Source organism: Cnephaeus nilssonii, assembly GCF_951640355.1.
Source record: "Cnephaeus nilssonii genome assembly, chromosome: 9".
Taxonomy (NCBI): domain Eukaryota; kingdom Metazoa; phylum Chordata; class Mammalia; order Chiroptera; family Vespertilionidae; genus Cnephaeus; species Cnephaeus nilssonii.
The window spans coordinates 96,719,636-96,742,897 of NC_137080.1; the positions used below are offsets into that span (position 1 = coordinate 96,719,636).

The 23,262-nt window shown below is 63.9% G+C and overlaps 1 protein-coding gene across 13 annotated transcripts; it reads right to left on the reverse strand.

The window, feature by feature from the left end:
* Positions 1 to 276: 276 nt before the first annotated feature.
* On the reverse strand, positions 277 to 17,439 carry DDR1 (discoidin domain receptor tyrosine kinase 1). Of its 13 annotated transcripts, none has more exons than XM_079780804.1 (19): positions 16,404 to 16,522; positions 15,836 to 15,987; positions 10,585 to 10,714; positions 10,394 to 10,496; positions 9,967 to 10,195; positions 8,227 to 8,374; positions 7,935 to 8,043; positions 7,325 to 7,511; positions 6,978 to 7,224; positions 6,441 to 6,536; positions 6,185 to 6,336; positions 4,991 to 5,156; positions 4,272 to 4,382; positions 3,052 to 3,296; positions 2,782 to 2,909; positions 2,365 to 2,583; positions 1,749 to 1,983; positions 1,229 to 1,378; positions 277 to 1,132 (listed from the first exon to the last, which is right to left on the reverse strand). In XM_079780804.1, the coding sequence occupies exons 2-19, from the start codon at positions 15,926 to 15,928 to the stop codon at positions 992 to 994; spliced, it is 2,889 nt and encodes a 962-aa protein (XP_079636930.1). In that variant the 5' UTR covers positions 15,929 to 15,987; positions 16,404 to 16,522; the 3' UTR covers positions 277 to 991. The 13 variants fall into 13 exon arrangements, with proteins under 13 accessions (XP_079636930.1, XP_079636937.1, XP_079636939.1 ...); XM_079780811.1 differs by having other exon boundaries at positions 15,745 to 15,987; XM_079780813.1 differs by lacking the exons at positions 15,836 to 15,987; positions 16,404 to 16,522 and adding an exon at positions 17,297 to 17,439.
* Between the last annotated feature and the right edge of the window lie 5,823 nt (positions 17,440 to 23,262).

Sequence of the window (23,262 nt, forward strand, 5' to 3'; positions counted from 1 at the left end):
AACTCGGTATCATCCTGTGTATACACACCCATGTAGGGGCTTCATGCACAGTTCTGAGCGACCACAGGCCTCTCCCGGCGCCGCAGCCGCGGGTCAAACAAGGTCCAGACGCAGCCTCGGGCGGAGCTCCTGCTGAGGCTCACACACCCCGGGTCCCCGCGGCGATGCCTGGCTACGGACACCAAGCACTGTGCCGGGCAGAGTCCAGCGGGGGAGGGATCGGGAGGAGGACGGCAGTAGAGATTTTACCAAACCCCCAAGAAGCCTGCTCACGGCTGTGGAAACTCAGCCTTTATTGGTGCCTGCCTGGTGCAGGGGGTTAAAATTACACCGAGCCTGATCCATATATTAGTGTAAAAATCTGATCTCTTCCGCCAAAAATGTACAAACCCCAAGTGATCATAGAAAAACCAATGTGGCAGCTACGACAGAGATGCCTGACCCCAGGGTCACGGGCGTTTGCCCCTCTGTCCCGATTCCCATGTTTATTCCACAGAAACATCCGCTTCGAGGAGTGCTAGCTCTAACAGGCAGGGGGAGGTGGCGCGACCGGGGCCGGGCAGGGGTCCCCGGTCCAGTGTTTCTGAGGACGTGGGGGAGAAGCCAAGCTGAGGACAATCCTTTTGCGTCCTCCTCACTTCCCCAATCCTCAGCCAGCGGGGTCCAGTGTGTGACGGGGGAGGGGCTGGGGGCCACACCTCCCTCCAAGAACCAGTGTTGTCCAGGGGCCCAGGGGCTCCAGGGGCCAAGTCCAGTGTCTGCCCTGTGTCTGCCCCAGGCCCCCCCCAGGGACGGCCAGAGAGGGTCTGGCCACAGGCCCGCTGGGTGGGCGGGGGGCTGCTAGGAGGAGAGCAGCGAGGGGTCAGCCCCCCGGCAGGCTCGCCCTGTGGTCACACTGCCTCTCAGAGGTCAAGGGCGAGGGCGGGGCCACTGGCTCCTCAGGTTGGCGCCTGGCTCCCCTGAGCCCTGAGGGGGGGCTGGGCGGCAGGGTTCACGCTGTGTTGAGTGCATCTTCTGCCAGGAACCGGTGCAACTGAGAAAAGGGCGGTCGCTGCTCCGGCTCCCGGCTCCAGCACCGAAGCATCAGCTCATACAGGCCCAGGGGGCAGGCAGGTGGCCGGGACAGGTACACCTACGTTGTGGGAGCAGGTGGAGGAAGGCGAGGGGCAGATGCTCGTTAGTCCCCGCCGGCAGGCCCCGCCTCCCGCCCCCTCGGGGCCGCTCTCACCTGGCGGCCCTGGTCCCGGAAGAACTCCCCTGCGTTCTCGATGACCTGCTCATCCGTCAGCTGCCCGAAGGGCTGGGCCCGGCAGAGCATCAGCACCTCCCACAGCGTCACCCCGAAGGCCCACACGTCGCTGGCCGTGGTGAACTTGCCCTGGTGCGTGGGTGAGGCATCAGGCAGCAGACCTTCCCCCCCCACCCCCCGCACCCCCGACCTCGGCCATGGGGCCTGCCCCTCTCGGCCTTGCTTCTCTGGCACGTCCTCTCCCTCCGCGCTTCCGTTTTCTACCCTCCTGCCCCCATTTTCTGGTCTCGACTAACTCCCAACTCACCTTCTTCTAGCTCTAGCCCCGCCTCCGTCACTTGGTCTCTCTTGCTCTGCCACCGACTCCATCTGTCAGGCCCACTCGTGTCTCCTGGGCCCTCCCCATCACGCCCTCCCTCCCTCCGCCGTGCCTGCTCCAGTCCCTGAGCCACGCCCTCCCTTAGAGATGAGCTCCGGGGGCCCCGGGCAGGCTTCTCACCATGAGGATGCTCTCCCAGGCCATCCAGCGGATGGGCAGCACCGCCCGGCCCTGCACCCGGTAGTAGTCCCCAGCGTAGAGGTTCCTGCTCATGCCGAAGTCGGCGATTTTGATGGTGAAATTTTCCCCAACCAGGCAGTTCCTGGTGGCCAGGTCCCGGTGCACAAAGTTGAGCGTGGCCAGGTAGCGCATGCCCGAGGCGATCTGGGTTGCCACGTGCAGCAGCATCGGGTAGCTGAGTGGGGGGCACGGACAGAGGGTCGCTGGTAGCCCCAGTGCTCCCCCGTCACAGACCCCCAGGGCAGCCGCAATGCCAAGATGGAAGTACCAGGCGGAGGTGTGGTAAGTGTCCGCCCAACCCTTCTTTGGTCATCCGACCCCAGGGAGCCGCTGCTTTTCTTGTGCTCCGTGACCAGGCTCGGGCAGTGAGGGCGAAGCGGGCACGGGCACTCCGACAGGTCCGAGTCCCTTGGCCCTCGCGGCAGGCGGGCCCAGCCTCCCTGCCCCTCGAGGTGCTCGTCCCGGGCCCTCCTCAGCCTGTGCGCCTCCCACCCCGTGCTCTCTGCCCGCCCGCAGGCTGGCGCTCAGGGCGGGGCCTGCCCGGGCAGCTGCTGACCTGATAGTGGGCCCCCGGGCGGGCTCCCCACCCTCGGGGGCCCCCGCGGGCGCCTTGTCCTCCAGCTGGTGCGCACTAAGGAACTGGTTCAGGTCGCCGTTCTCCATGTAGTCGGTGATCATGCAGAGCGGGTCGTCCTGCACGCACACACCCAGCAGCCGGATGATGTTTGGGTCCTTCAGCCTCGCCATGATCTTCACCTCCTTCAGGAAGTCGTTCCTGGAGCGGCGGCGAAGGCGGAGAGGGCACGTGGGCTGACCTGCACATGCACAGCCCCTGCTCCGCGGGCCAGCCCGCCTGCGACACACACTGCCTCACGGGCGACGTGGGCACCTTCCCCAGACACCCCTCTGCTGTCTCTACCACACTTCTCTGTACGGCCTCGCCTCCACGCCCAGCTGCCATCCTGGTGCTCACCTGGCATTCTTGGTGGCATCCGGCCGCAGGATCTTGACAGCTACCAGCAGGGGGCGCCCCTTGCGCACACTAAGGGGGAAATCGAGACTGACCAGCTCCTGAGGGCGCTCCACCTCACACAGGTGCACCTGCAGAAACAGGGTCACGTGCAGGTGGTCACGGGCCACTGGGACAACAGCCACAGACGACAGGTTGCTGCTCCAGGCGCTGTGTGCACGGTGCCAGCCCCGGACAGTCAGGCATTCCTGACGGCGGGCAGGCCCTCCTTACCTCCCCGAACTGGCCCTCGCCAAGCTTCTCCTTGAAGCAGAGCCGTGACCGAGGGAAGTCCACTCTGGGCGGCCCGTCCCCGGCCCCCCCAGGAGGCAGCGCGGGCACGGCATAGGTGTTGCCCCCCGTGACGCCCTGCAGAGTGACGATGTCAGCCTCGGCGTAGTGGGGGACGCTGTTCTGAGGAGGTGGGGGCAGAAGCGGGGCACCTGGCTTCTCAGGCTCCATGTAGTCCCCACTGCAGGCTGGAGGGCAAAGGAGAGAAGACCGGCGAGGCATCAGGAGCCGCCCGGGAGCCTCGACCCGCACCCCAGCCTCCCCAGTCCTGTTGGGTCAGAGACTGGGTCTGCCCTCCCTCAACGTCCTCAAACAGAAGCTGCTGGCGCTGGCGGGGATGAGACTAGGGGGCCGGAGCTTTCAAGGCACGGGCGATGGCGTGCGTCCCGTTCGCCCGGCGTCCCAGCACAGCCCAGAGCCCCGGGAGTCCCCGGAAGAGGGACTCCTCTCCGCACCCTCACAAGAGGATGGTGCCAGCCATTGATCACCCTCCACTTTCCAGCCTGTCCCCACTGCCCGCTCCTCGCTCTCACTTAACTGTTCCCAGCTTCCCCGCCCCCCCCACAACCGCCTTCAACCTTGGCTCCTCCCTGCTCCCATCAGCCCACCCCCTGACCACACACCGAGCTCAAAGACAAGCAGAGACAGGGCACACAGAGGGGAGGGACTCCCTCAGGCCCGCACAACAGGGTCTACAGACAGGAGGGGGCAGAGCCGCCCCTCGGCCCTGGAGGAGGGGCAACAATGAGAAGGCGACACCAGGAGAGGAGGCAGACAGGAGGGGGGCGAGCCTTCACCTCGGGGGCTGCGGAGAGAGGACACATGGGGGGCAGGGCCAGCACCCAGGGAGAGGCCCTCCTCCTCGAAGCTCTGGAGAGGGGAGAACAGAGGAGTCACAGGAGAGCCTGCCCCCGCAGCCTCCTCTCCGCTCTGGAGAGCTGAAGAGATGGGGGGAGGAGGGGAGAGCTGAGGGCCAGGGGCTTCCCCTCCTCAGCTCCAGGGGAGGCCTGAGGAACGAGCAGAGGAGAGCTAGGGCACAAGAGAGGCTGCGGGAACGCGGGAGCAGAGGCCAGTGAGGCGAGGGCGGTGCGAGGTGTGAGGCCCTTTCCCTGTCCCCGTAAAGGCGCGGGGAGCCTGGCGGAGTCCAGGGCAGAGGGGCTTACCCTGGGTGTTGGTGGGTTTGGCCCAGGCGGGTGTGGGGGGGCCCGGGCCTCGAGGGGGACGGGCGTAAGTGGCCAGAAGGAGGCGGTAGGCCGGATTGGAGAGCAGCAACGCTGTCGGGAGAAGGAGGGGTGGGGGACACGGGGAAGGGGTGAGACTCAAGGCTAGACAGACAAGGTGACCCGGAATAGGGCAAGACCGATGTACTGAGAGAGAGGATAACACCCAGATGCGGAGCGTGCTGGCTAGCCGGGAGGATAATGAATGGATGGACAGAGGGCTGGCTGCATGGATGGACGGAGAGATGGATGGCTGGATGATGGATGACTGGACGGGCGGATGGGTGATGCACAAATGGCTGGGTGGATGGAGAGAATGACAGGTACGTGATGAATGGATGAATGATGTATGCATACGGGTCGGGGGTGGATGACGGATAGTGGGCGGGTGGAAGGAACGGAGGGGCAGGAAGACACAATGAGAGAGCACAGCAGAGAAGGGGGGCGTGTGGACACAGGGACAGGAGGCCGCTGCGGCCGTGGGTGGCTCCTGAGTGAGATCGTAAGGTAGGGCCCTGGCCTGCTAGAGTGGGCCGTGATCGAGACACCGAAAGGAGAAAAGGAGTTGGAACTGGGGGCGACATAAAAGCAAGGGGACGGGAAAGGAGCACAACGAGAAAACAGCGGAGAGGACGGGCAGACCCGGAGCGAGGAGGTCTTACCGGAGCCGCTGGGGACACTGGGGGCAGGATGGGCTGGGTTCCCACGAGGCCGGGGCTCCTGGTAAGGGGGCGGCTCTCGAGGGCTCGGGCGGTTGTTGATGAGGATGGTGTCGCCAGGGACAGAGAGATGAACCGTCAGCTCCTCTTCTAAGACCCGCCGCTCGGCCTTGGCGAGAAGGCGAGGGGTGAGCTGCGCTGCTGCCCGCTGTGCGCCGCACCCACGCTCCCTCCTCCCGTCCTCACTGTCCGGCGTGGCTGCAATGAACCCCATCCGCGGGCCGCGAACCCCGCTCGAGAGCATGTGAGTCCGCAGATGGGACCCCCAAGTCTGACCAGTCCACCGAGATCAACTTTAACGTGAGCCGCCGCCGCCTCTCCCCGGAAGACATGGGTGTGGGGTTTGCCCACTTCTCCCGGGGCCCCTGCAGCTCCACCCTTTCCCGCCGCTGTGCCCGGGAGTCCGGAGGCCCTGGACAGCGGTCGCCTCTCCTCCCAGCCCTCCCTGGGGCGGGCGCAGGCTGCCCTCCAGGCTTGCCCTCCTCTCAGCAAGCAGCCAGGACACTGGTGACCGCCCGCAGGCCCCACCACCCCTTGATTTCCGTGCACCCCACCCACACGTCCGTAAGTGTCTCTTTACCGACCCCTCTCTAATTGTTCTAGTTAGACTGCGAGGAGTCCCTCAGGGACCCTGACTGGCAGACGGGCCCCAGGCCCGGAGCCCCGCCCACCAGCTGAGGAGCCGGAGCCCCGCCCATCTAACTGAGGAGCCGGAGCCCCGCCCACCAGCTGAGGAGCCGGAGCCCCTCCCATCTAACTGAGGAGCCGGAGCCCCGCCCATCTAACTGAGGAGCCGGAGCCCCTCCCATCTAACTGAGGAGCCGGAGCCCCGCCCATCTAACTGAGGAGCCGGAGCCCCGCCCACCAGCTGAGGAGCCGGAGCCCCGCCCACCAGCTGAGGAGCCGGAGCCCCGCCCATCTAACTGAGGAGCCGGAGCCCCGCCCACCAGCTGAGGAGCCGGAGCCCCGCCCACCAGCTGAGGAGCCGGAGCCCCTCCCATCTAACTGAGGAGCCGGAGCCCCGCCCACCAGCTGAGGAGCCGGAGCCCCGCCCATCTAACGAGGAGCCGGAGCCCCGCCCACCAGCTGAGGAGCCGGAGCCCCGCCCATCTAACGAGGAGCCGGAGCCCCGCCCACCTTGCTGAGGAGCCGACGCCAGTGCAGCCGCCAGAGCATGAGGGCGATGATGAGCAGCAGCAGCAGGATGATGGCCACCAGGCAGCCGATGAGGATGGCCGTCGGGCTGCCCTCTGCCTTGGCCACGGGCTGCTGGCCCCGGGGCTCCAGCTCTGGCGGTGGAGGTGGGGGAGGGGGAGGAGGATCAGAGTGGCACTTGGGGGTGCCCGGGGGAGCGGTGCACAGGACCCACCCCCAGGAGGCCCAGGCTGCTCACCCAAGCCGCTGAAGTTGGTGGGAGGTGGGCCAGGTGGCCACCAGGGGGCTGGTGGGAAGGTGCCCCCCAGAGCCAGGGAGGACTCATTCACAACATCTGGGGAGAAGAAGACAAGAGAGGGAGGCAGACGGGCAGCCCAGGGCAGGGCAGGGACTGTAGAACCAGGGAGGAGGCCAGTGGGAACAGGCCTGACACTCAACACATGTCCCAGCCAATCAGAACGGGAGGAGGGATGGGGCCGGGGCCTGGAGACCTGGCTGTGCTGGACGTTAACCTTTTAGCTGCTGGGCTGTGGGAAGATGCGGGGCTCCGGGGAGCACCAGGGGCTGGGAGATGGGGCTAATTCCCAGCCAGCAGAGTGGCTCAGTGTTTAGCAGCCAGCATCACACTGGCTCAACATCAGCCCTGGGGTCTCACCACAGACGGACAGAGACAGGTGGGAGGGGAGGGCTGCAATCGCTGGGAGACCCGCTGTTGGGAAGTCTCCTGGGTGGGTGCCAGGGTGGGTACGGGGACTGGGCCGACATCAGGGCTTACCAGAGATGAAGGAGATCTCACTGAAGAGCAGCCACGGCCCAGCAAAGAGGAAGCGACACTGCAGAAAGCGGGCCACGCGGCCGCCCAGGGGCACCGACACAGCCCGGGCCCTGGGGTCCCCCAGGCTGCCCCCCAGGACGTGCCGCACAGGCTCCCCCTCCCAGGCCATGGCTGGGCCTCGCTTGAAGCGACACTCCACGCCGCCAGGCAGGCGGGCTCCCAGGGTGTGCATGTTGTTGCAGTGAGCCTGGGGGAAGGGAAAGAGACGTGGGGCCAAGGCCGGGCTCGCGAGCGCCCAGGGGCACCGCCTGGCCCCCGCGCCCTCCCTGGGAGCTGGGCACACTCACCTGCATGGCCTGGAAGGCCCTGAGCCGGTCAAACTCAAACTCCATCTCCACGTAGCCGCTGGGGAAGCTATGGTTGCTCCATCCCACATAGTCATAGCCGGGCCAGACCCGCAGCTCCTGGCTCTCCCGAAAGTCATCCAGCCCCAGCACACCGTCCGCCAGCTGGCCCAGCCCTCCGTACTGCAGCCTGGGAGCAGGGCCGGGGCCGGTTGGAAGAGAAGCAAGTGTCCTAGCCAGGTGCTTGGCAACCCCAGCCCGACCCCAGCGCACCCGCTCTCTCCCACCACCAGGACTAGGACGGCCCTCGGAGCCACGTGCTGCGCAAAGCACCCTACGGCGTGTGTGTTTGTTGTGACAACTCCCGAGAGGTGTTAGCAAAGGGTGCCTTTTTCCAGTTCGCACAGTGTCACATGAGCTACTGGTCGCCTCGCTGACCTTCAGTCCTGGTCCTGTCCCTTTTGCCCACCTAACCCCTCCCCTCCCCATTCTTCTATCTCACTGCATGACTACTTACCCCCCCCTTTACCTCCCTCCCTCCCTCCCTCCCTCCCTCCCTCCCTCCCTCCCTCCCTCCCTCCCCAGGCCCGTCCTGCAGGGCCTGCTTCTTCACCCGCCAACGGTGTGCGTGGTGTGTCCGTCGTAGGTGGAGTCATTGAGGTGCACGGCCTCAGCCAAGTTCATCGTCTGCCCCACAGGGGCCGTGTAAGACAGCAGTCCATCTGGGGGGTGGGAGGGGGCATGAGGGCAGGCGTGGAGGAGGCCATGCTGGCCAGTCCCCTCTTCACTCAGAATGCGGCTCCCCAAGGGAGAGGCCCTGGATGCTCCTCCCCCTGGCCCCCACCCCACCCCAGGATAGGGAACCAGTTGGGGTGGGGGGGGGGAAGAACCCCTGAACAACTCACCTTTCCAGAGGCAGCCGTAGAGCTCCACCCGCAGACAGACGCTCATGACCCGGTCAGCCCGGGGGTAGAAGCGAACCAGTCGGGCCACCATGGGGGGCCCAAGGTCCTTCAGCACCACTCCCCCCGGGTCCTCATTTCCCAGGATCACCTGCAGGCCGGGGACAGGGTGGATGGGTGGGAAAGGCAGGTCTGCCATGCCGTCACCTGCTCCCCGCCCCAGCCCCCAGCCCCTCTGCTCACTCTGCAGGTGCCCGGGCCCACCATGGGCCAGCAAACCCTCGGTGGTGAGTGCCAGTCCCTCCCTGCGGGACGGAGCCCACAGGGAGACAGCTGTGAAGAATGAGGCAGCAGAGGGGCCGGAGCAGGAGGGGAGGGCAGAAAAGCCTGGCTGAGGTGACATCTTGGGGGGGAGGGGGGAGGGCGAGCCTTGGACAAGGGGTGGACATGGGGCGGGAGGAGCTTTCCAGGCAGAGAAGAGCCAGTGAAAATGCTGAAGGTGTGGGATGAGCCCTAGCTGGTTCACAAACGGCCACAAAGCCAGGGTGGCCAGCGGGCAAGGACGGAATGGGCGCGGCCAGGGCCAGGTGTCCTTTCCGGTGAGCGGGAGCCGACCGCGGCCTGCAGCCACTGTGCCCCATCGGACATGCATCTCCTTTTTAAGTTTTTGTTTCGAGTTTATTAAAGCTGGAAACAGCGAGACACAGGAGAGCCTGGGACAGGAGACCAGCAGGGAGGGCGAGGCGGGAAGGGAGCAGGGCGGGGCTGCCGGCTCACTAAGAAGTCAGAGGAGCCCTGGCCGGGCTCAGTGGTGAGATTCCGCCTGGGCAGCAGAGAGCCACAGTTCAAGCCCTGGCCGAGGGCGCGAGCCTTGGTAGCGAGTTTGATCCCCACTCCAGGGCCAGGTGGGCTGCGTGTGGGAGGCAACCAGTGCATGTGTCTCACAGCATATCTCACACTCGCTCCCCTTCCACGCTCACTAAAAATCGATGGAAAAATATTCTCACTCCTTGGGCAAGGACTGATTAAATGAACGAATGAATGAATGAAGTCAGAGGAAAGGAGGCCTTGGGGACAGGGTCAGGGGTTAGCCCAGGATGAGCTGCCGCTGCCCGGTGGTCCCCTGGTTGCCAGTCCTGCGGGTCCCTTAGGGTCGAGGAGAGGCAGGCCTGTGCGGGCCTGACTGTCTCGTCCGAAGGGCACTGATGCCACCTCCAAGGCGAGATCTGACTCAGGCAGGACGGCAGGAGCAGGGAGAACAGTTAGGGGATCCCTCAGGCCCGCACCTGAGCGGGATGGGGTGGGGATGGTGGGGCTCGCCCAGGGCAGGTGGAAGAGGGCGGAGGGGAGTGGTGGAGGCAGGAACAGCAGGAGGCAGCACAGCCTGGTCTTGCTGATGCGTTGGAAGCAGGAGGTAAGAGAACAAGTCAGGGTATCATCTTAGCTCCTGGCCTGAGCCGCTGGGCACATGGTGGTGCCATTTCCTGAGCTGGAGAACACGGGGAGGGGGCGGGGGCGGGGGACGGGCTGGGGCAGGTGTGGGACTCAGGCTCAGCTTGGGAAGCTGATGGTAAGTTCGAGACCCCCTTGGACGTCCAGGTTGAACAGCGCTCGATGGAGCTCGGGTGAGAGGTTTGGGTTGAGAGGGTGTGGACCGGAGGGTGGTCAGTGGACAGGTGGCATTTAAAGTGCAGTGGAGGAGAGAAGAGAGCCACCCTCCTGGCTGTCACCCTGCAGCCTCACCTCCTGACCCCAGCGGTCCCTCCAGTCCATCCAGCGGTGGCCGTCCCGGGAGTAGCGCAGCCGGTAGCTGGGGGAGAACTCCTTGCCCAGGCCTCCAGCGTGCCGCCCCTGGGTGCCCACCAGAGCCACCAGGTGCAGCCGCCGGAGATCCACCTGCAGGTACTCCTCCTCCTTGGGAAAGACCGGCCCTGCTGGGCACCAGGCCCCGTCCCCATCGCTGCTCTCCAGCCTGGGAGGGGGCAGGAGGTCACAGGAACGTCTGGCCCTGGGTCTGCCTCTGGCTCTAGTGTTTAAAGCCCCCAGGACTGTGGGGTCTCATGGGCACTGGCCCTCTCAGAAGCCTCTTGGCTTGCGCAGAGGGGTTGGAGGGGCACGTAGAGACCCCAGGAGCTAACCTCCAGGGCCGCCCTGCCCGGTGGCCAGGTACCTGCTGTGGCGAGCAGCCGTGGAGTCCGACCAGGAGCTGGAGGCAGATATGTCCCCGTCCGGGATGGTCCGGTCCTGCATGCCCAGGGCATAGCGGCACTTGGCTGGGTGAGGACAGGCAGGTGAGGGTCCCTGCCTCTGATTCTGTCTCCCAAGTCCCACCCTGAGGGACCCAAGCGCCAGCCTCCTCACCAGGGTTGAAATGTCCTGTCATGTCGGCACCTCCAGTTGCCACGGAGCACAGCAGCAGCAGCAGAGATGAGAGGGCCCCCGGCCCCATAGCTCCTGATCTCTTGGGCCTAAGGGGGTGGGGGCAGCATCTCTACAGGGAACAAAATGGGGGAGGGGGGTAAGTTAAAGGGCAACCAAGGAGACAGGGTCGCAGCCAGCAACAGCAGACAGAGGCGGAAGGGGCTGCTTCGGGGGTAATGGCAGGAAGAGGACCACGAGGGGTCTGACAGCGTCCGCTATGTTCATAACGCTTCCCGTGAGCCAGACACTGGGCTAATCTCCGGTCTCCTCCCCACCTAGGAGCCCAAATTTTTTAGACAAGTGGGGGGCCCCCGCCCCTTCCAATCTCACAGCCCCCTGTCGCCTACGAGCTCCTGTGTGATCCCGGGACCAGGCCTCAGCAACACCGGGAAACGTGGGAGAAGTGCAGGCCTCAGGCCTCACCCTGGGCCCTCCAGGGATCTGTGCCAGGAACGTCCGAGAACCCTGCTCTTCCCCAGTGCGGTCCAGGTAGCTTGTCCCAACGGAACCCATTCCAATGAACCCTGGGACTAATGAACCCTGGGACCCCCTCCAGCCCAGGCAGGTGGGACCCCCCCCCAGCCCAGGCAGGTGGGACCCCCTCCAGCCCAGGCAGGTGGGACCCCCCCCCAGCCCAGGCGTGAAGGGCAGCCTGGCCTGTCCTCTCCCAGGTCCGCACTGAACGCCCAGCCCTGGAACACTGAGGGACCCCAGGACCACCCTTCACACCGCAGCTCTTCCTGCTGCGCCTTCTCTCCTGAGCCCAGACCACCTGTGCCCCAGTCCCCACTTTCTGAAGGGGGAAGGGCCCAGGGCTGAGGTCACCCCAGGGTGTAGGAGGAGTGGGGCACACTCCCCCATCCTTTTGTCCTCCTCCAGCTGCTCCCACAATGCTCTAGGCAGGAATGTAAGAGGCAGCTGAGACCCCACAGCTCTGAAGCAGCAGCTGAGGGCTGAGTTATGGGGGGGGGGGGGGGGGCACCCTGCATCCAGTCAGAGCTAGAACCAGAGGCATCATACCTAGTCCCCGGGGGTCCAGAACCCACCCATTGGGACCTGGAACCCTGGGTGCCGCTCTCCACCACCCCCCCCCCCCCCCCAAATCAGAACAGCAGGCCCTTGTTCCCTGAGTAACCTTCCTGCCAACCCCAGATGAGTCATCAGAGCCAGGCGGGCAAGAGGAGCCGGGCAGAGACACAGACCGGCAGAGGATGGGAGGCAGGGGGCAGGGAGGCAGGCGAGAAACACAAAGCAAGAGGTAAACAGGGCAGGCTCAGAAACACGGGGCGCCAGGCCATCCTTCTCCGCCTCCCATCCCCCATTCTCTCCACTGGGCCAGACCCAGGGGGCAGGCCCACAGATCTACCAACCCACCGCCCTGCCCAGCACAGCCAATGACAACCTGGAGGCTGGACACCACCACCACCACCCGCCAGACAACACCCACACCGCTGTGTGTGTACGGACATTCTCACACACACTCTCACAGACACACTCTCACAGACACACTCTCACACACACAGACACACACACACACACTCTCACAGACACACTCTCACACACACACTCTCACACACACAGACACACACTCACACACACACTCTCACAGACACACTCTCACACAGACACACACACTCTCACAAACTCTCACACTCTCACAGACACTCACACACACACACACTCTCACAGACACACACTCTCACACAGACACACACTCTCACATAGACACACACACTCTCAAAGACACACTCTCAGACAGACACACTCTCACAGACACAATCTCACACAGATACACTCACTCACACACACACACTCTCACAGACACACTCTCACACAGACACTCTCACACAGACGCACACACACTCTCACAGACATACACAGACACACACACTCTCACAGACACACTCTCACACAGATACTCACACACTCTCACAGACACACTCTCACACAGACACACTCTCTCACAGACACACTCTCACACAGACACACACACTCTCTCACAGATACTCACACACTCACAGACACACTCTCACAGACACACTCTCTCACAGACACTCTCACACACATACTCTCACAGACACACTCTCACACAGACACTCTCACAGACACACTCTCACACAGACACACCCTCACACAGACACACTCTCTCACAGACACACTCTCACACAGACACACACACTCTCTCACAGATACTCACACACTCACAGACACACTCTCACAGACACACTCTCTCACACACATACTCTCACAGACACACTCTCACACACACACTCTCACAGACACACTCTCACACAGACACATAGACACTCACACTCTCACAGACACACACAGACACACACTCTCACAGACACACTCTCACACAGACACACTCTTACAGACACACTCTTACAGACACACTCTCTCACAGACACACTCTCACAGACACACACAGACTCTCATACACTCACACAGGCACACACTGACACACACACTCTCACACAAACACACACTCACACAGACACTGACACACAGACACACACACACTCTCACAGACACACTCTCACACAGAAACACTCACACAGACTCTCACACAGACACACACACTGACACACACAGACACACACTGACAGACACTGACACACAGACACACACACTCTTACAGACACAATCACACAGACACTCTCATAGACACATACACACTCTCACAGACACACTCTCACACACACACTCTTACAAACACACTCTCACACACACTGACACAGACACTCACACACACACACTCTCTCACAATCACACACAGACTCTCACACAGACACTCTCTCACACACTCTTACAGACACACTCTCACACACACTGACACACAGACACTGACACAGACACAATCACACACAGACACTCACACACAGACACACACACACTCTCTCACAGACACAATCACACACAGACTCTCACACAGACACACTCTCACAGAGACACACACTGACACACAGACACTGACACACAGACACAATCACACACAGACTCTCACACAGACACACTCACACACACACACACTCTTACAGACACACTCTCACACACACAGACACTGACACAATCACACACACTCACACACAGACACACCCAGACACACACACACACACACAATCACACAGACACAATCACACACAGACTCTCACACACAGACACTGACACACAGACACAATCACACACACACACACTCACACGGACACCGCACCTGGAGCCCGCCGTGTGCAAGGCTGGATTAGCCCAGCACACACCTCGGTGCCGCACAGCAGCCGTCAGACTCAGGGCCGGACCGCGTCGTGCACACACTAGCACACTAGTTGCTCAGACTCCCCGCAGGGCGAACAGCCGCTCACACCCCTCCACACCTCCGCCTTCTTGGCAGCGCAAGCCCCCCCCCCCCCCCCCCCCCCCAAGAGCTAGCCTCAGACACCTGTGGGCCTGAAATGGGCCCGGGCCCCGCCCACCGCGCGGCCGCCCTCGCAGGGCGGCGTTAGACACAGCCAGGCCCCGGGCAGGAGCCCCCGAGAACTGGGGCGCAGGCCGCCACCTGCCCCGCCGGGCCAGGGAGGGGGCGTCCCGGGCGCGGGAACCGGGGCAGCCGGCGCACCCTGCGCACCAGCCTCGCGGTTCCGCCCAGCTCGGCACCGCCGGGCCCTCGGCACCGCGCCGGAGCGCGGACTGGCTGGGCGGAGATGCGGGCGGGCGGGCGCAGCCTGGCGGAACCTGCGGGACCTGCGGGCGGGGCGGGGCGGGGCGGCTGGTGCCTTCTCTCCGGGCAGAACCAAGTGCCGGCCCGCGGGGGTGGCGGCGGCCTCGGGCAGGTCCGGGCGCCCGGCTGGGAGCTGGCCGCGGAGGCCGGGGCCTGGCCAGGCAGGAGGACGCCCACCTCCGGGGCCGAGGAGGGGCGCTGCCGGCCGGCCTGCGGCGTGAGGGCCCACCCGCCGCCCGAGCACTGGCCCGAGGCCCGGCTCCCGCGCCCACCGCCAGCCCCGAGGCGGGCCGGGCCGGCAAGTGCAGCTCCGCACGTGGCCCCCGCCCCGCGCCCGCCGCCCCCGCCGCCCCCGCCGCCCCTACCTCTCCTCGCGCTGCCCGGCCCGGCGGCCGGCGGGGCGGCGCCTGGCTGAGTGGAGGCGCCTGCGGGGCTCGGTCGCGGCGGCTCGGAGCAGCTGTTGGGGGCCTGCGGGGCCCGCCGCCCGCCCGGGCCTCCGCTCCACCAGGCGCCGCCCCGCCCGCCCCGCCCGCCGCCTCCCGCGAGCCCCCGCGGTCCCCAGCGTCACCGTCCGCGTCGCCCTTCACCCACCGCGCCCCCAGGCTCCCCACCGGAGAGAACCGCCAGCCCAGGCCCCGCTCAGGCCTCCCGCACCGGCGCCTCCCTGCCCCGCTCCGGGCTCGGTTCCCGGAGAGCGCGGGCGGGGCGGCCCCGGCGGCGGGAGCAGGTTCCCACAGGCCGGCGGGCGGCGTCTGCTGGAGAAGGAAGCAGCTCACCTGACCACAGCCCCCGCTCTTCGCACCCCCTCTGCGCCTCCCCACTCTGCACCCCAACCTCCACTGCCCCGAGCCTGGCCCCTCAGTTCCTCCCTGACGCGGGTCCAGACTGCAGCCCTGGGTTCTCCCGGCGGGCCTCGCCCACCAGCTCGGGGCCGGGGGGCCGGGGGGCCGGGGGGCCGGGGGGCCGGAGGGGCTGGCCGCCGGCGAGGACAGGCCTGGCCGGGGGGGGGGGGGGCGGAGAGGAACCAGCCCCCAGGAGCCGGCACACACGCAGGGACAGCGAGCTGGGGGTGCTCCCGCCCACCCACTCCGTGGCCAGCGGTTAGCTCTCCGCCTTGCGACTCCCACCCAGGCGCCTCCCTCACCCGACGTGCCATCCCCGACGCCAGCCCGAGACACACAACTCCCAGCCCGACCAGCACACAGCACCGCGGGGAAGGGGCCGGCCCTGGGGGGCCAAGGCGCCGAGGGGCAGGGCTCCGGCCCCCGGGCCACGCCACCCGCAGCGCCCACCTGCTAAGGGGCGCACTAGCCCGCAGCCGGGGCCGAGAGGCCGGCCTCTCCCCATCGTCCGCTCCGACCCAAACCCGAGTGCCCAGCACCTACCCCTCGGGAGACGGTCTGGGGGAGTCTGGGCCCGGAGAGGCGGGCGGAGGTGGAGTCAGGCGGGAGGGGCAGGGTGTCCCAGGAGCCTCACCTGGCGGCGCTCCGCCTCGGCGTCCAGGCGGGGCCGGGGAGACTCGCCCCGCGCCCCAGGAGAGGCGCGGCCCCTCACCCTCCGGTGGGGCATTCCGCACCCCGCCGCGGGCCCGGGCCAGGTGGCATGGCGGGGCCAGGCAGGGGGGTCCCCTGCGGAGAGCAGAGTTGACCATACAATCCTGAGACCCTTGCCCTCGCCCCCCCCCCCCCCGGAGAATTCCTAACTGGTGATGCCCACCTCGCCCAGCCCAGGCTGGAGGGGCGGCGGGACGCAGGGCTGGGGCCCCGCGGAGTCAAGTGACAGCAGAAGCGGCCTGGAGCCGGCTGGAATGCGGGGCTCGGAGCCCAGATTCCCAGGGGCCGCGAGGGAAACCCCAGCCATTCCGGGGCCCAGAGCGGGGCCCAGACTGAGCGTCCACTGCCTACCCGGAGCCCACCCACCGCTCCTGCCGCACCCCCACTCCGGAGGCCCGTTGTCCTGCGGGGCTCCCAAAGGTCTCCCCCTCCCCCACCGGGCCCCCTCCCGGGGAGGAGGGAAACAGCTGGGAGAACGTGGGGAGAAGCACCGAGGAGGGAGCAGCTTCGGGACCGCAGACCCCGGGCGCGGAGGGGAGGCCCGGCAGGCCCGGTGCGGGGGGAGCGGCCGGCCCCGCGGCTGCAGGCCTCTTCCCGGGACAGGCGAGCTGGGTCGGCCCAGGGCGAGGGCGAGTGGCTGGTGGCGGCGGGGGAGGGCAGACGAGGCCCTGGGCGTGAGTCAGGCCCTGACACCACTGGGTGCGAGTGGGAAACCGAGGCTCCGGAGTGGGGGAGGCGGAGGGGGGGGCAGCCCCGCGGACAGCCCGCCCGGAGCAGGCGGAGCGGCGGTCCTGGTGGCGGAGACGGCAGCGGAAGACACACGGGAGCGGGGTGAGGGGCGCTGGGGCCTGAGCCGAAGGGCGGAGAGAGGGCGCGCACACGCAGGGGAGGCGGGAGCCTGCGGTCTGGGGAGGACGCGTGGACGGAGTGGGCGCCCTTGTGGGGCGGGAGAGGGCAGGAAGCCAGGCCCGAGCGAGCGGAGACGGAGGGGACGGAACAAAGACAAAGAGAGAAGCGAGGGCTGCGTGAGACCACAGCTGGGGAGAGCGGGCGGACTGCGGCGCAGGGGCTGGAACTCCGGGATGCCGAGCGACGAGGAGCGTCAGAGGCTGGAAGGGGCGGGCGGGGACAGGCCAGGGGAGAGCGAACGGCATCGCACCTGGTTCTGGGCTCAGGACCCAGAGGCCGCAGACTCCCCTGGGGGCGCCCGGCCACTCAGCCCACAGCCTCCATCCTCCCCTCCTCCCGCAGGCAGGCGCGCTCGCTCCACCCCGCCTCCAGCCTCCAGCCTCCAGCCTCCAGCCTGACCGCTGTCCCTCCCTCGAGGGGAGGGCCCCGCTCAGTCCCACTCCGGCCTCCCAGTCCAGCTCTGGCTTCCTCTCACCTCCAGTTCAGTCCTGGGTCCCAGTCCCCCCAATCTCAGGCCTTTGGGGTCCCAGGTCTGAAGCTGCCAATGCTGCCGGGCTTTGTCCGCCCTGCGGGGCGGGAGCAGCTGCCCCAGCCAGCTGCCTCGGCTTCAACGTGACCATGGCAACCCAGCCGGCGGCCCCGCGGAGGGGGCGGGAGCAGCCTGGCCGGGGGAAAGGGAGGGAGAGGCCAGCACGGAGAAGCTGAACCGAAGGGAGACCGCAGACAAAGCCCCCAAACAAAGGGAGATGGGGAGGCCGGTCGGGGGAAGCTCACGGGCTCGCCGAGCTGAGCTGCGGCGCGGCGGGCGCTGGGTCCTGCCGAGGGGGCGGGTCCAGGCGGGAGGGACTGACCGCCCGGAGGTGGGAGAAGGGAGGTTGCAATGGATTGGCGGGTCCTTGGGAGGTCTCCTGAGTCCCCCACAATTCACGTTCTTCTCTCAGTTTTTGCACTCTGGGGAGAACCAGAGTTCCAGTTCCTTTTTCCCTTTTTTAAACATATTTTTATTGATTTCAGAGAGGAAGGGGGCGGGGAGAGACAGAAACATCAATGATGAGAATCATGGATCAGCTGCCTCCTGCAGGCCCCACACTGGGGATGCAGAGCCGGCAACCCAGGCATGTGTCTTGAGGTGACCTCCCGGTGCATAGGTCGGCGCTCAACCACTGGGCCATACTGCTGGGCAAGAGTACAGTTTCCTAGTTGGTTGCCCCGAGTTGTACCAGTGTCCATAAGTCACCCTTAGTTTTCAAGAATAACCCCAATTGTAAACATGTTCGGCCTGTCCCCTCTCATGCACAAATGTCCAAGTCTTGGTTTAGAAACCAGGTCCCCAAAGCCAAAGGTGGCTGATTGGGCTTGGAGGGGCAGGGAGGGAGGAGAAAGCACCATGCCTCTCACAGCACCATGGGGGGTGAGGGGGCGGGACTGAGCCAGCCTGGCCCTGTCTGAGAGGCCCGCAGTGAGCTTGCCGCTCCCATCTGCACCCCAGACCCCTGGCCCTCAGGACGGAGAGGGGATGCCGGCCCTGGGGCAGGCCCTCTGGAGGCAGCACAGCCCACACCGCCAGCGTGAGGGCCTCCGCTGTGGTCTCTAATGTGTCACCCGGGTCTGCCTCCCGCTATGGTCTCTCCTGTGTCACCGGGTCTGCCTCCCGCTGTGGTCTCTCCTGTGTCACCCGGGTCTGCCTCCGCTGTGGTCTCTCCTGTGTCACCGGGTCTGCCTCCCACTGTGGTCCCTCCTGTGTCACCGGGTCTGCCTCCCGCTGTGGTCTCTCCTGTGTCACCGGGTCTGCCTCCCACTGTGGTCCCTCCTGTGTCACCGGGTCTGCCTCCCACTGTGGTCCCTCCTGTGTCACCGGGTCTGCCTCCCACTGTGGTCCCTCCTGTGTCACCGGGTCTGCCTCCCGCTGTGGTCTCTCCTGTGTCACCGGGTCTGCCTCCCACTGTGGTCCCTCCTGTGTCACCGGGTCTGCCTCCGCTGTGGTCTCTCCTGTGTCACCGGGTCTGCCTCCGCTGTGGTCTCTCCTGTGTCCACCTCCCACTTCATTCCTCAGTTAGTGAGGGTTGTCAGCCTCGCAGGGCCTGGCAGTAAGAGCTGTCCTCCCGGGTTTACAGCCCCGAGGGGGAGTGGGGCAGGTACGTGTGTGTGCACACATGTGTATGTGTGTATGCACGCCTGTATGTATATACTACTATGTGTGTGTGTTATGTGTGTGTGTTCAGCAGTCCGGAGGGCCTCTGGGAAGAGCGAGGGCTCATGGAAGTTCTCCCCCCATGTAACGGTGGGACCCTGCAGGAGAGCCCTCGGGAGAGCTCTGTGTTGGCAATAAAGCTCTCTGCTTCTAATCCCCTTAGCTTCCTTTCCCTTTGTAAACAGCCCTCCGTCTTGGCACCAGGCGCCCGTGGCTGCCATGCCGGCATCACTGGGTGGCAGCCGGTTCATTTCCTGAATAAATCCTTTCCGGTGATGGAACACTAATGGACATTATTTCCAGTCATCATTGTGTGTGTGTGTGTGTGTGTGTGTGTGTGTGTGTGTCACACACACGCATGCATGTGTGCACGTGTGTGTGTGAATACGTCCATGACCACAGAATGCAGTGTGACCGTGCTGTCCTCGGGGCTGCAACGCCGTCCTCCCGGGAGGAGAGGAAGGCTGGAGAGTGCGGAGAGGAGGGTGGACAGGGTGTGTGACTGGGAGACAGGGTGTGTGACTGGGAGACAGGGTGTGTGACTGGGAGACAGGGTCTGTCCAGGTGAGGAAACCGAGAGGCAGGGTGAGCTTATTCTGCGGGTGGGAGGAAGAGCCTGGCCGTGTGAGCCGGAAATCGTGTGATTAGGTTTGTGTTATTTTTAAAGCGGTTTCTGTCGGCCGAGTGCTGGGAGCAAGGCTGCCGGGGAGGGAGGCTTACCCACTCAGTCCCTCACACGCCTGGCGCTGCCCCCAGCCCCCAGCCCAGCCCGAATGCCAGGAGGAAGTGGTGAGCTCCTCTTGACCCTGGAAGTCAAGGTCAGTGCTAAGATAGTGTTTCTCAAACGGAGGTCCTGGACTCCTTAGGCCCCGGAGCGCCCTGTGGAAATGCGGCGTTTTCCTGGGGTTTTCGCTGATCATCTAGTCGCCTGGTTGGGGCCTCTGAGGTGGGCGCCGGGGCCTTCGGAAGAGGGGACCACGCCCGGAGAGGCTGTGCCTGGCCTGGATCTGTGGCAACTCGCGGCTTCCCACGCAGCACTTGGCCTGGGCGCTCCACCTTACTCTCCCGGAGCTGGAGCTGGCGGGCCGCCCGCCCCGGGGCTGGGTGCTCACCCGAGCCTCTCAGGTCCGCCCCCCCCCCCCCCCCTTCTTTTGTTGGCCTCAAGGCCCCTGCAGTGAACAGGAGAGACACTGGGGGCGCTGGCTGCACAGGTGACCCACACCGCGGGAGGGAAGGAAGTCGGGCGGTGGGGCAGAGCCGCTGGGAGGCACAGCTGAGAGGCTGCGGGGCCTCAGGGTGAAACGCCCCCCGGCCGTCACCACCAGACGTGGTTTATAGACGGCACTCTAGAACCTTCACTTTCTCGTCTGTTGTCGGGGCCAAGCGCCTGTGGCGGTCTCAGCAGCCCGGCCCCTTCCTGGGATGGTCCCTGGCACTGTGCCGTTCGGCCTGCACCGTGGCTCTGGGAAGCGGCACTTTAAAATGAGCCCACTTTACAGGGGCAGAAACTGAGGGAGAGAAGCCAGTTCACTGGCCCACAGACACACACAGCAACAGGCGGATCTAGAATTCAAACCCGAGTCCTTTTGGCTCCAAAGCCGAAACCAGACTGAGAGCCTCAGCCGTCATTATTGCTAGGGTCACCGCAGGAGGAACGCACGAAGCCGAACGGCGTAAAGAATATAAACGTACTGTTACTTCTGCTGCAGAAGGGCCGAGACCAAGCTGGCGTCAGCGGGCAGAGTAGGGGTGCGGTGTTTGTGCCTGTTGTAAGAGTAGCCGGTGGCACCAGGTGCAGGTGGGGCCAGGTGTAGGGGTCACCGGAAACTGGGTGAGGCGGTTTACTGGAAGCCGAAAAGGACAATTGCCAGGAGGGGGTTGTGCCCAACAATTATTTTCCCAACTCGAGGCGTCTGTGATAAACCCTATCCCTCCTTTGTAGTCCTTGAAGGTCCTCTGACTCCCCTCATCTCCCAGAATAGCAGTGGCCCAAATCATTCTTGTTTACAAGGTATGTACAGAGACCCAACAAAGGCAAAAGATCAGCTCAAGGTCACCCTGGAAGTCAAGGTCAGTGCTGCCATAGTGTTTCTCAAACTGAGGTCGCTGGACCCCTTAGGACCCATGAGCGCCCGGTGAAAATTATTTCATTTCATTGGTAATTTTTAAAAAGCATCATAAGCATGCTCCGGCTCACATGTAACTGACCTTGGCTGCACGGGGGGCCTGCATTTGGTTCTGTCACCTCCTCAAGGTCGAGTTAGCACTTCTTAACGGACTGGGTTGCATTTGTACCAGATGAAGTCCAGCAGACGTGTACGGACCAAGATTTCTTAGTGATTTGAAGAGACGGGGTGGGGGGGTCATCAGCAGGCACCCGGTGGAATGCTGTCCGTTTCCGAAGAGCCTGCAGCAGGCAGAGCTTTAGTGTGTCGTCCCAGCAGCAACTGCATTTCAGGAAAACGGCTCTTCCTCACATCCAGTGAGGCAGCCAGGCACCTCGGCCTGGGAGCAGAGACAGTTAACCGGCCAAGCAGCTCGAAGCCACCTAGTAAATCACAAAAGCCTGTCTTCCCTAAACCAAGGACACTTCACAGTAAATGGCTGCACTTCTCCTCCCCAACCAGAGGGCAAACAGCTTAAACCTCCCCACTCAGGGAGGCAGACGGCAGAAATCCACTTCCTTCCATTTGCCAACCACACCGGGGGAAGGAGGAAGTTAAGGGACTAAATCTCATGTTGGCGCATCAGCATAAAGCTGATGAATATTCTATTGAGATGCTCCCCTAAGACCTCCCTTAACCGCCATCTTTAAAAACCTCTGAAAACAGAAGTCCCAGCCCGTGCTCTCCCCTGTAGAGTGCACCACGCCTTTCCTTTCCCCTCTTCTTCCCCCAGGCGTGCGTCCCCTAAGCTCTAAGGGGCCCCCGGGACTTGCAGCCAGGGAGCAGTGGGCAGCGGCAGCGCGTCCCAGGCTAACCCCTGAGCCTGTCCCCAAGGCCCCCTTCTCTCTGACTCCCCGAGAGCTAGGGCGGCCCAGCCGGGCTCCCCTGCTGCTGCTGTCCTAGGCCCTTCCTTGTTCTGTTTCACGGTCTTCAGCTTATTGAACGTCCTCTCAAAACCACCGGACATTGCTGTGAACTCTTCCTGCATGGAGTCAAGCACCCACACTCTGCCGCGGCCCGCAGACCCGCTCAGGGCCAGGGCCCCGTTGCAGTAAAAAAAATTACTGTTTACTTAAGTTGCTGTCGTACTTTCGTTTGATTTATTGTTACTCCAGTTTGGCTTTCTAACTGCTTAAGTTCTGAAGCACAGGAGTTCATAGTTAGCTGTGGTTGCACATGGTTTGCACACATTAAGTAATAAAAATAATTCGAGCCCGGCCGGCATGGCTCAGGGGTTGAGCGTGGACCTATGAACCAGGAGGTCACGGTTGGATTCTGGTCAGGGCACAGGCCATGGTTGTGAGCTTGATCCCCGCAGCGGGTGAGGGGTTGGGGAGGGGGGGTCATTCGGGAGGCAGCCGATCAATGATTCTCTCTCATCATTGATGTTTCTATATCTCTCTCCCTCTTCCTTCCTCTCTGAAATCAATAAAAATATATATTAAAATAATAATAACTTAAGTCCACAAGAGTTAAATTTCTTCTAAAAAGGTCCCAGCTAAATTAAACCTGAGCCTTCAGGAGTCTCCACCACAACCTGTGTGTGATTGAATCCTGTTAGAGATCAGAGTCTCTCAACCTCCAGACCAGTGCAAGGAGCCTGGGGCTCTGGGCTGCTGTGTGTGTGTGGGGGGGGGGGGGGGGGGGGAGGGTGGGGGGGGGGGGATGTTCACAAAGTCAGGAGGGCACAGGACAGGCACCTGGGGCCATTCAAGAATTTACATGACAGACCAGGGATTGAGGTGAGAACGCGTAGAATTTTTCCCAAATAAGTATACACAATTTTTTGAAGAAAATGGCAGTGTCTATGAAAATATTAAATGTGCATAATAATTTTACCAACAGTTCTTACCCCTAGGAATTGACCTACAGATGGGTATTGTTAGGCACATGCTTTGAATTCCATTATGCCCTGCTGGGGGCTCTCGCCCCTCCTGCGATTTTCCTGTTGTTCTCATTGTAGGTTTCATGATTAACGGTCTTCAGCTTCCAGTAAACCGCCTCACCCAGTTTCCAGTGACCCCCACACCTGACTGACCCTCACAAGGGACATATATATCCCACCCCCCACTCGGCCCCGCTGAT

Bases quoted from the DNA above. Each gene is read 5' to 3' on its own strand.
- DDR1 (XM_079780804.1), bottom strand. From the start codon at position 15,928: ATGCCCCACCGGAGGGTGAGGGGCCGCGCCTCTCCTGGGGCGCGGGGC. The intron at 6,337-6,440 runs GTGAGCAGCCTG...CTCCACCGCCAG, and splicing joins CACCAACTTCAGCGGCTTGG to AGCTGGAGCCCCGGGGCCAG. The intron at 3,297-4,271 runs GTAAGCCCCTCT...TTTGCCCTCCAG, and splicing joins CAAACCCACCAACACCCAGG to CCTGCAGTGGGGACTACATG.